Here is an 11,828-nt window from a genome sequence, read left to right on the forward strand (position 1 = left end):
GCTCAATTGCTCTTTCCTCTCACTCGCGTTGCTTGGTCTCCTTTTTTCTAGTTGTGCCGTGCAGCTATAATCATCATGCTATCCTCAACTCCTAAGGTTCTCAGAACTTCGCTCTTTGAGCAGTTCTCTTCTCGCTCTTTCTCTTCTCGTTCTTCTGCTTCTCGTGCTTTTTCTCCTCGATTCCAACCACAGCGACTCCCGGCGCGTCGTTTCTATTCTTCTGAGCCCCCCAAGAAGCCATCTGGTGTCAAGTTCTGGCCTTTCCTTGCTGTCGTCATTGCAGGAAGCGGCGCTTACAAGCTCCTCGTTGACCAAAGAGCCGGTGAGTGGACGCCCTTTGTTCTTATGCAGCTTACCTGTCCACACCTGCATACACCAAAACCTACCCCTTCTCAAGTCTCGTCAATCTACGAGGAACTCAACTAATAGACTCACCTTTCAGAAATGGCATCCCTCCCCGCCCCCGAAGCTTCCAAGCAGCTGCCCTCCCCGACAAAGTCCACACCTACCTTCTCCCCCGATGAAGTAACTGTCCTCTTCGTCCTTGGCGGTCCCGGCGCCGGCAAGGGCACCCAATGTGCCAGACTCGTCTCCGACTACGGCTTCACTCATCTTTCTGCCGGCGACCTCCTCCGCGCCGAGCAAGACCGTCCCGGCTCGCAATTTGGCCAGCTGATCAAGGACTACATCAAGGACGGTCTGATCGTCCCGATGGAGGTCACCGTGCAGCTGCTCGAGAACGCCATGACGGAGACCATCAAGACCACCGGCAACAAGCGATTCCTCATCGACGGCTTCCCGCGCAAGATGGACCAGGCCGTCAAGTTCGAGGAGGCCGTGTGCCCCGCGAAGCTCGTTCTCTTCTACGATTGCCCTGAGGATGTCATGGAGGGACGCTTGCTGGAGCGCGGCAAGACGAGTGGACGCGCCGACGACAACGCTGAGAGCATCCGCAAGCGCTTCCGCACGTTTGTCGAGACGTCGATGCCTGTCGTTGATTACTTTGCCAAGGAGGGTCGCGTTGTGAAGCTCGATGCGACGCCCCCGCCGGCGGATGTCTACTCCAAGACTCGCTCAGAGCTGTCCAAGAGGCTTGGAATTTAAACTCGAAATGCCCAGAGCAGACTTGAACGTGGATAAATGGTTGAATTTCCCACCGGCTGTCATTCCTTTTGGTCATGGTGCTGAGGAGCAGTAGACTCGTCCACTTGGACAGCATCTGCAAAGGGGCTGATGGAAAGGCTACAATACAATGCGTTGAGAGTAAGATAGTTACTTTGTAGGTTTTGTGTTAATAGAATTATCCTAGACTTGTCAAAGGGCTATAGCCATACAAGTGGTTTATATTATTTCATTGTCCTTCTATTCATCATTTGAGGCGCGACCGTTTAGATGTAACGTAAGAATGCTTGAGCTTTCAGTGCTTCGTAAGGTACGCAAGTACCTAGGTATGGGGAGCTTACCTATCGAATGGACGTGGAACCGCCAACTAACCACCCCTGCTGGGTGCGGTGAATAAGCTCTACCAAGGGGCAAGGTCTGCAGCACACTGAATCTGAGAGGTGTGCCCCCCACCTCCGTCGTTTTGCCGGACCCACTGTAAGGCACCACCTTTGATGACGCTGTTGGCGGTTCGTTCCACCACTTCATCAGTGGGACATCAAGTCCAAGAGCTCTCTCTGCACATCCCACTAAGCAAAAGCTACCTCGGGCAACTTTCCACAAGCTTCCCTTGACCACACCTCCTTCCCTGAGCTCAAGACCACACAAAACGGCAAGTAGCAAAGGAATGGGCTCTTGCTAGAGAGATTCTGCATTATATATTTCCTGCCTTTTCTTCTCCGTACCTCTCCCGATCTGAGATCTCACACAACCCTGCACGGTTTCGCATCCCTCGCCCAAGATGCTTCTCAGACTCCGAGGGCCCGATGGCATGAGCCGCCTGACCATCGACAAGGACGAGACCTTCGGCGAGCTTGGACGTCAGGTATGATGTCTTAAACAAGCTACCGAATACTGATCTAACTCTTCTAGCTGCTTCCGAACCTTCCAAAGACGGTCGACCCCAGCACCATCACTCTTTCTAACGCCCCCACCGGCGGCGATGCTAAGAAGCTCGTTGATATTACGAACTTCAAGATTGGACAGATTGGACTGAAGTAGGCCCATGCATAATATTCAAGCTCGAGATCATATTCTGACACAGGCAGGCACGGCGACCTCATCTTTATCAACTACCAGCACCAGGACAGTCTCTCAAATGGCGCCACCAATGGCGCCCAGCCAACGTCCCATCCACTCGCGTCCTCGAACCGTCTCAACGGAAAGCCCATCCTCCCCACCGAAGACCTCCCGATCGATCCTCCTCCGGTGACTTCACCCTCCGAAAAGATCAAAAACCCCTGGGAAGTCGTTAAGCAGCACCCTCTCGACGACCGCTTGGACAAGAAGGATGGCAAGATTCCGAGAAAGCGCGACAAGATGTGCCGCCACGGCGAGAAGGGCATGTGTGATTACTGCATGCCCTTGGACCCATTCAACGCCAAGTATCTGGAGGAGAAGAAGATCAAGTACTTGTCATTCCACTCGCACCTACGAAAGATCAACTCCGCCACGAACAAACCCGAGCTGGGTAGCTCCTTCATTCCTCCTCTGGTGGAGCCATACTTCAGAGTCAAGCGCGACTGTCCATCCGGCCATCCGCTGTGGCCCGAGGGCATCTGCACCAAGTGCCAGCCTAGCGCCATTACTCTTCAACCCCAGCCATTCCGCATGGTCGATCACGTCGAGTTTTCGTCGCCCAACATCATCGATAGTTTCATTGACGCTTGGAGAAAGACAGGAGGCCAGCGACTGGGTTACATGTACGGCAGGTATACCGAGTACGAAGTCGTGCCACTTGGTATCAAGGCAGTTGTGGAGGCCATCTACGAGCCACCTCAAGTGGACGAACTTGACGGAATCTCCCTGAACGGCTGGGAAAATCAGAAGGATGTTGACGATGTCGCAAGACTGTGCGGTCTGCAAAAGATTGGCGTCATTTGGACAGACCTTCTGGATGCGGGCGCTGGTGACGGATCGGTGGTGTGCAAGAGGCACGCGGATTCTTACTTCTTGTCTTCTCAAGAAATCTGTTTCATTTCACGTTTGCAGGCCCAGCACCCGAAGCCCACCAAGTGGAGCGACAGCGGCAGATTCGGTTCTAACTTCGTCACCTGCATCATTTCGGGCAACGAGTCGGGCGAGATATCCATTTCTTCGTATCAAGCGTCCAACGACGCCGTTGAGATGGTGCGCGCCGACATTATTGAGCCCTCGGCCGATCCCAATGTTATGCTTGTTCGCGAAGAGGAAGAGGATGATGGATCCGTCAGTCGCACAAGATACATCCCGGAGGTCTTCTATCGCAGAATCAACGAGTACGGAGCCAATGTCCAGGAGAACGCCAAGCCGTCTTTCCCGGTTGAGTATCTCTTTGTGACACTGACGCACGGGTTTCCGGATGAGTCCAAGCCGACCTTCACACAGCTCGGTTTCCCTATCGAGAACCGTGAGTACATGGGTGAGAGCCAGGAACACTCAGCAGTCGCCAGAATCCTCAAGTTTTCGGGAGGTCAGAAGCCAGCTGAAGGTGGCCTTGAAATGTCCAACTTTCATCTACTGTGCTTCATCCACCAGATGGATATCTTGTCAAAGGTTTGTGGGCACCTTGTACTTTCAGAGCATTTACTGACAGCTGCGTAGGATGAAGAGTCACTACTCTGCCGAGTTGCGTCGCAGCACGATCTTGCCGACACATATCAGCTACGATCTACCCCTGGCTGGCAGACTTTGCAGGCGATTCTGCAATCGACTGGTGAGCGAATCCCCAAGCGCCCACGGGAGTCCGGGGGCCATTCCAATTCCAATTCAATTGATGCTACTGCTTATCCGCGACCCCCTGGTACCACGGAAGAACCGCTGGCTAAACGATTTGCTGCCTTCAGGCTGAACGAGCGCCGCCCACCGGGGTAAATTTACATACCTTTGGTCTACTTTCCTAGGATTGGTTGCCAGTTACGCGTCAATGACCGTGGTGTATCAACACGATCTTCCAGGGGTCCTGGGTGTCCATTTGCCGAAGGGATAGGGTTTGCGGGTGGTCTGGCTGCTCATTTTGAGGGCCAGGTTTGTTTGTTCGGTACGGTGTTTGGGGGTCGAGGTAGCATATCGGCATCAGGGTGGCATTAGTAGCAGTTCACGGAGGCGATAAGATGGCTGCGCCTCTGAACAACAGATATTCCAAAATAGATGCAGTATTAGTGAAGCCGTCTTCTCGCGGAATTCCGCGGAACAGCGGTGAATATTGTTGTATTGCGCATGGTGGTTGTGTCCCTTTTGCAACTTCGATACTAACTATGATTAACTAGTGCCTCCTGCTTCTATGCTGTCACCTCGTCGGCAGATCACCTAGCCCGTAATAGAAATCATAACCGGGCGGATTGCGAAAGTAGCAGGCCATCGCGAACTGCTATGATGATTACTGCTGCTGTAGGCAAATGTTTTCCTGGTCTGATAATCGTCTCTGTCGTCTCTGTCGTCTCTGTGTCAGCGTATTCACTGTTTACGCCTCTTGCTCTGCACGCACAACATGGTCATAATGGTATCCTGAGTCATTTTCAACTTTTGATTCCGCCCTAAATACTCCAGGCTATCTACAACAAAAATCAAGTCTTTTTGTTTACCCCTAAATCAGGATTTGTTTTTTCGTATCCCCCCTCCGATATCACACCATCGCCAGTAAAAAAAGACGAGTAGTTTCCGGCTAGCCATTAACTCCTTTTGAAAATGAAACAGAGAGAGGGGGTTCGCAGCTTTTGTTTTTTTCATCTTCCCTTTTAAACTCCTCTTCTATATTTACAACGGCTTGCCGCCGAGGAAGTCAGACCAGCGGCGGACCTCAGAGGGAATGCCCTCCTTGCGGGGAAGCTTCTCGCTCATGCACTGAGCGAACAGCATAGCAGTCTGTCACCGTCGTTAGCATTTGCTTCATAGCTGGGGTGTATTGTTCGTGGAATTAAGCTTACCTTGGGCTCCATGAACAGGGGAACGCCAAAGTCGACGGCGTTACGGCGCATGACGTAGTCGACGTCCATGATGGTCTTGCCACGGGCCTGGGCAAGGTTGAAGACACCGCGGATGTCGTACTTCTGGAAGACCTCACGGAGGGCGCGCTTGTCCTCCTTGGGGAACTCAATAACATCAACGGCGACGTTGCCCTTGGCGTTGGACTCGATGAACTGCTTGACCTCGTTGTCGGCGGCGTACAGCTTGTAGCCGAGAGGCTGGAGGTAGTTGACAACAGTGATGAGCCAGTCCTTGTTGAGCTCACCGCCGAAGAGCAGACCCTCACCAGGCTCGGGCATGCGGAAGTTCATGGTGGACTGGAGGGAAGTCCAGTAGGCCTCGACGAGGTCCTTGCCGAAGCAAGCAATCTCACCGGTAGAGGCCATCTCGACGCCGAGGAAGGGGTCAGCGCCAGCCAGACGAGTCCAGGAGAACTGGGGAACCTTGGTGGCAAGGTAGTCGCGCTTAACGGCCATGGGATCCTGGGGCTCAGGAACCTGCTGGCCAACGAGAGCCTTGGTGGCGATGTCGATGAAGTTGGTGCCAAGGACCTTGCTGACGAAGGGGAACGAACGAGAAGCACGGAGGTTGCACTCGATGACCTTGAGTGCAGGCTTGCCTCCCTCGGGGTCATCAGCCTTGATGATTTGCATGTTGAAGGGACCAGTGATGCTCCAGGCCTTGGCAACCTTCTGGGCAATTTCCTTGCAGCGATCCATGGTGGTTTGATCCAGGCTGGCAGGGGGCAGGACGAGGGTGGCGTCACCAGAATGGACACCAGCCTGCTCGACGTGCTCACTGACGGCGTGGATAATGAGCTCGCCCTTAGATGCAACACCGTCAACGTCGATTTCCTGAGCGCCCTCGATGAATTTGGTGATGACGACGGGGTGGTCAGGGGAGACGTTAGAAGCAGCCTCGAGCTTCTCCTTCAGGTCCTCCTGGCTGCGGATGACAGTCATGGCAGCACCAGAAAGGACGTAACTGGGACGGACCAGGACAGGGTAGCCGACCTGCTCGGCGAAGGCCTGGGCATCCTCGACGGAGGTAAGCTCCTTCCAGGCGGGCTGGTCAACACCGATGCTGTCGAGGATCTCGGAGAACTTCTGTCTGTCCTCGGCCTTGTCAATGTCCTTGGGGTCAGTTCCCAAAACATTTGCGCCGCCAGTCTCTTGAAGCCTAAGGGAAATATTTTGCGGAAGCTGACCGCCAACGGATACAACGACACCAGAAGCGCTCTCGAGTTCGTAGATGTCCATGACACGCTCGTAGCTGAGCTCCTCGAAGTACAACTTGTCGGCGGTGTCAAAGTCTGAAAATGGTTAGCGCATGTTTAGAATGGGGCCATGTCGTGTAAGTCAGAGTCCAAATGCCGATCGTGGGCTCGGGGATCTCAATAATTAACGAACGATGTGTAGGCACATACCTGTAGAGTAGGTCTCCGGGTTGTACTTTCGGCTTGTAAGTATTCGGACTGTTTATGTGGAGGTATCGGGCACTTACGTTGATCATGACAGTCTTGTTGCCCATCTCGCGGAGGGCCTGGGTAGCACCGACAGCGCACCAATCGAACTCAACAGAGCTACCAATGCGGTAGACACCGCTGCCAAGAATGATGATTCCCTTGTCATCGAAGGTAACATCGTGGGAAGAGGCGTTGTAGGTGGTGTACAGGTAGTTGGTGTCAGCAGGGAACTCGGCGGCAAGAGTGTCGATCTTCTTGACCCAGGGGCGGATGCCGAATCCAAGACGAGCCTCGCGAACCTTATCCTCGGTGCTGCCAACGGAGTTGGCGATCTGACGGTCAGAGAAACCAAGCTTCTTGGCCTTCAGGATCTGGTCCTTCTTGAGAGCCTCAAGGCCACCAGCCTGCTCCATCTCGCGGGTGCAGTCGACCAGGTTCTGCAGCTTGTACAGGAACCACTTGTCGATCTTGGTGAGCTCGTGAACCTTCTCGACGGAATAGTTCTCGTGGAGCATGGCCTGGCCGACGGCGAGCCAGCGGCGATCAGTAGGGTTCTGAAGCTCGAAGTCAAGGTCGTCAAACTTGTCACCCTGGAATCCGACAAACTTGGGGTCGACCTGGCGAATAGCCTTTTGGAAAGACTCCTCGAAAGTACGTCCGATAGCCATAACTTCACCAACAGACTTCATGGCACTTCCGATATCACGCTTAACGTGCTGGAACTTGGAAAGATCCCAGCGAGGCATCTTGGTGACAATGTAGTCAAGAGAGGGCTCGAAGTTGGCAGTCGTGGTCTTGGTAACGGCATTAGGAAGCTCGGGGAGGCTGTGGCCAAGACCAATCTTCGCAGCGGTATAAGCAAGAGGGTATCCAGTAGCCTTGGAGGCCAAAGCAGAAGAACGAGAAAGACGAGCGTTGACCTCAATGACACGGTAGTCGAGGCCGTCGGGCTGGAGAGCGTACTGAACGTTACACTCTCCCACGACACCAAGATGGCGGACAATCTTGATGGCGGCGGATCGGAGCATGTGGTACTCCTCATCGCTCAGGGTCTGACTAGGGGCAACGACGATACTGTCTCCAGTGTGAATACCCAAGGGGTCGAAGTTCTCCATGTTACAGACAGTAATGCAGTTGTTGTTCGCATCACGGACGACTTCGTACTCAAGCTCCTTCCAGCCCTTGAGGGACTTCTCAACCAAGATCTGGGGAGAGAGTGTGAGAGACCTGGCGGCCATGTTGCGCAGCTCCTCCTCGTTGTTCGCGAAACCAGAACCAAGACCACCAAGGGCGTAGGCGGCACGGACGATAATAGGGTATCCGACCTTGTTAGCGGCATCGAGAGCCTCCTCGACGGTGCCAACGGCAATGGACTTGGCGATGGGAATATCGATCTCCTCAAGAGCGCGGGCAAACAAGTCACGGTCCTCAGAGACCTCGAGAGTCCTGACGCTGGTTCCAAGAACCTTGACGCCGTACTTCTCCCAGAGACCCGCGCGCTGCATCTGGACACCGAGGTTCAGGGCGGTCTGACCGCCGAAGGAAAGGAAGACACCATCGGGCTTCTCCTTCTCGATAACGTACGACACGTATTCCGGCGTGACGGGAAGGTAGTAGACCTCGTCGGCGAGCGAGTGGTTGGTCTGAATGGTAGCGATGTTGGGGTTGATGAGGACTGACTTGACGCCGGCCTCCTTGAGAGCCTTCAGAGCTTGCGATCCTTCACGATGACTCCATGTTAGTCGGGTCCTCTCATTCATTGTGACTCATTCTTGGCACTCGAGACTCGAGAATGGTCGAGGAAACGAACCTGAGTAGTCAAACTCGCCAGCCTGGCCAATGGCGAGACCACCGCTGCCAATGACCAAGACCTTCTTAACGTCGACGCCGACGTGGGGCTTGATCACGCCGCTCTCGAGATAAGCCTTTGGGTTCGGCGCAGTTTGAGCAGCGCTGGGACGGAGCGCGCTGGCAGTAAACAGGCGCTTCTGAAGCAACTTCGCGCTGCTGGTCTGAAGAGAAGCTCTGGCGGAGGCATTGGCGGCGGCAAGAGTGAAGTTGCGACCGGCCAGAGCTGTAGGGACTCGCCGACCATGTCGGAGGACGGCCGGGGCGCGGCCTGCCAAAGTGTTTGACATGGCCGACGGCATTTTCAAGGTCTTAACAAGCCAATGCGACAAAGACCGGTAGGAAGAGAGTGAAGCCTCAAGGTCAGGGCCAATTGAATGGTTTAGGACCGAGAGAGCAGAAGAATATAGCCGCCGCTTTGGAGAGTTTGTGACTCTTCTTCCTGAGCTTTGTCAAGGTTGTGGGGGGAGGGACACTGAAGTAGAACCGTAGGTAGGTCAGGTCTTCCTCTTCAGCAAAAAAGGCGGTCCGGGTCCGAATACTCACACCAGATAAGATAAGGAAATTTTTCTCTGGGTGTTGTTGAATGGCCGATCGGGGGTGCCCAACAACCGTCCAACGCGCTAACTGGGGTAATATTTCAGGCGGCCCTTTTCCTCAGGGCCCCGTCTGCAGACCAGGGACCACTTGGCGGCCGTTATCGCAGCCTCCGCCAGTGTCACCGCAGTGACAAAACCCTCGTCCCTCGTCCACAGAGGCTGTCCTTCCCCTCAGATAGGCGAAAAATTCTGCCAATGCAGCTGTAACAGAGTTTTACGGGGGTTCTAAACTGTCCAAACCTTCACTGCAGCATTTAATTGACCTAACGGCTGCCCCTCAATTGCGCCTTGTTTGCATCGTCTTGCCCGGTTGCTGCGTCCTTCTCGGTGTACGCAGCGGGCTGAGCTTGGGCAGACAATATGCCGCATTGTTTCCATCTCAGACAGCAAAGATGCACGGCACAGTCACCCGTCACACATCAGGCTGAGCATGTGAGCAATACAAGCGGACCTCCTGTCTCCCTGTGCTCCAGCTACAGCTCCCAAAACGACAGAAACTGTGACTCAACGCTGATCTATTGCAGCAATTTCACACAACTGCCAAACGTTTGCACGCACCTTTCCCTGTCTGAGCTTTCGTGCTGCGATCTGACGTCTGGTCAAGCCCCGCCATATCTGGCATGTGCCCCGCCATTCAATGCCGGGGAGTTCTGAATTTCCCCATCCTTACAGCCATTGACCAATACCAATGCGCCGAACCAGCGCAAGTAATGCCGACGGAGAAGCCGGAGGACGCCAAAACCGGTGCTGGCGCCGATGAGAGCGATGAGGGGAGCTTCGATCCCTCATAAGGATCAACCAACACCCTGGTTGACACTTCATATAGTCTTCACGAAAACAGCTAGCCGTGGTCCACGACTCGCGGGTTCCATCGGTGTCCCGGTGAGAATGATTCATCCAGCAGTTGCCAATGACTCTTCAAAATGTGGTATTCCATTCGCCAACAAATGCCAGCCCAAGCTCATCTCGTGTAAGTCGTGTCCCTATTTTTTTTTCTAACTCCCCATGCCGTTCATGTCTAGTTCTTCTCTAATCTCACCGCCGGGTTCCTCTCGATGAAGTTCAAATCCACCTTGTGGCCAAGCAGCTCACGAATGTTTGAAATGCCGTATTTGATCATTGTCGGTCTCTCCAGAGAGAGTCCCCAGCTAGTTCTCGTCGTCAGCAAGTATCATGATTAACACAGAATTGGATCAACTTACCCATATACTCTCATGTCCTTGGGCAGACCCATCGCCTCCAGCATCTCTGGTCTGAACATACCGCTGTTACCAATCTCGACGAGCTTGTTCAAGCCCTTGTGGAAGGAGAAAATCTCCATGCTGGGCTCTGTGTAAGGGTTGTAGGCAGGCTTGAACTTGATGTCAGTGATGCCCATCTTGTTGAAGAAGATCTCCATGAACTCCATCAGACCACCCAGAGTCAGGCCGTAGTCAGCGATAACACCCTCAACTTGGTGGAACTCGGCCAAATGTGTGGCATCCACGCTCTCGTTACGGAAGACTCTGTCAATGGAGAAGTAGCGGGCCGGAGGAGGCCTGCCATCAGGTCCCTTCTTGGCAGCCAGCTGGTGAAGTACAGCCGTAGAGATGGCGGTCGTGTGAGTACGGAGAACCAATCTCTGAGCCTCATCGGCAGCCCAGGGATAGCGGTATCCGATCGAGCCGAACTTTCCATCTTGGTGCACCTGCTTAACATTCTCCCAGTACGTCTCGTAGTCCTTCTTGTCGTCCGCAGACTCAGGGCCGGGCTTGTCCGCAACCTTGGGGTCGGAAATATAGAAGGTGTCCTGAAGATCTCTTGCGGGATGTTGTTGGGGGACGAAGAGAGCGTCGAAGTTCCAGAAGCCAGACTCGACGAACTTGCTGGTGGGCATCTCCTCGAATCCCATTTCAAAGAAGATTTGTCTGAACTCGTGGCGGACCTTGTTCAGAGGGTGAAGGGCACCAGCATTTTGATCGGCACCGAGGGCCTTGAAGTTGTAGGGCTTGAAGTTGGCAGTCTTCCACGAGCCAGAGGCAATCATGTCGGCCGTAAGGTCCGTCTCCTCCTTCTTGATCTCGAGAGCGAACTCCGGTCCCTTCTGGATCTTGAAAGTGATGACCTTTTGGGTCTTGATGAGCTTGCGCTTCTTCAAATCCGTGATGACCTTCGAGTCATGGGTGTGCTTCTCCTGGATCTCCTTGAGTTGGGCCTGGGTCTCGTCTTGGATCGACTCGGTCTGTGAATGCACTATTAGCGCCAGGTGATTTGGACAATTTGATACAAAATACACTCACAGTCGCAACAAGCTTTCCAGTAGCCTCCTTCTTCACCCACTTGTTCTTAAAGGCCTTGCCCTGACCCAGCTTGGTGACATTCTTGTCGCCAATAGCAGCCTCAAGCTCCTGGACCGTCAGACCCTCCAGAGCTTTGCGCACCGCCTCGAAGACACGAGCCTCATGACTGCCATGTTCGGCAATCTGCTTGCCCTCGGCCTCGAGAACTGCTTCTTCGCGCTCAATTGACTCGTACTTTACCATGGAACGGCTGGCAAGTCGGTCGAGAGCCGCCTTCAGGTCGGCGAACTGGAACTCCGGGAAGTACTCGGCGGACAGGACAGGTTCCTTCACGGACAGAGCGAGGAGAATCTGGGATGTGAGGTCCCCAGAGGGACCGTTGCTTGCTGTCGCCATGATTTGGGTCGTTGGTGTCGGGATTTTGAGCCGTTCTTGACTGACACCAAGGTTGACGATGTTCGCTCAGTTGAGTCAGAGGGGCAGCCGGGCGGGCAGTACTGGCAGAAATTTGGCTCGACCATCAAATCGGAG

At 54.0% G+C, this 11,828-nt stretch overlaps 4 protein-coding genes across 4 annotated transcripts; 2 read left to right on the forward strand and 2 right to left on the reverse strand.

Moving 5' to 3' along the window:
* Positions 1–444: 444 nt before the first annotated feature.
* URA6-0 (Uridylate kinase) lies at positions 445–1,104 on the forward strand (the record flags this gene model as incomplete). The annotated part of the gene is made up of 1 exon (XM_036632536.1): positions 445–1,104. One exon carries the CDS (start codon positions 445–447, stop codon positions 1,102–1,104), a length of 660 nt encoding a protein of 219 aa, XP_036501956.1.
* A 799-nt stretch (positions 1,105–1,903) lies between these two features.
* Positions 1,904–4,014, forward strand: npl4 (Nuclear protein localization protein 4; the record flags this gene model as incomplete). Its single annotated transcript, XM_036632537.1, has 4 exons — positions 1,904–1,987; positions 2,035–2,159; positions 2,211–3,696; positions 3,745–4,014. 4 exons carry the CDS (start codon positions 1,904–1,906, stop codon positions 4,012–4,014), a joined length of 1,965 nt encoding a protein of 654 aa, XP_036501947.1.
* Positions 4,015–4,896: 882 nt separating this feature from the next.
* On the reverse strand, positions 4,897–8,721 carry arg4 (Carbamoyl-phosphate synthase arginine-specific large chain; the record flags this gene model as incomplete). The annotated part of the gene is made up of 5 exons (XM_036632538.1): positions 4,897–5,004; positions 5,067–6,418; positions 6,533–6,557; positions 6,610–8,291; positions 8,382–8,721. The coding sequence occupies 5 exons, from the start codon at positions 8,719–8,721 to the stop codon at positions 4,897–4,899; spliced, it is 3,507 nt and encodes a 1,168-aa protein (XP_036501948.1).
* A 1,315-nt stretch (positions 8,722–10,036) lies between these two features.
* FRS2 (Phenylalanine--tRNA ligase alpha subunit) lies at positions 10,037–11,693 on the reverse strand (the record flags this gene model as incomplete). The annotated part of the gene is made up of 3 exons (XM_036632539.1): positions 10,037–10,166; positions 10,221–11,239; positions 11,298–11,693. 3 exons carry the CDS (start codon positions 11,691–11,693, stop codon positions 10,037–10,039), a joined length of 1,545 nt encoding a protein of 514 aa, XP_036500921.1.
* Between the last annotated feature and the right edge of the window lie 135 nt (positions 11,694–11,828).

The sequence above is a fragment of the Colletotrichum siamense genome, assembly GCF_013390195.1.
Source record: "Colletotrichum siamense strain Cg363 chromosome Unknown KSG_Cg363_contig01, whole genome shotgun sequence".
Lineage (NCBI taxonomy): Eukaryota > Fungi > Ascomycota > Sordariomycetes > Glomerellales > Glomerellaceae > Colletotrichum > Colletotrichum siamense.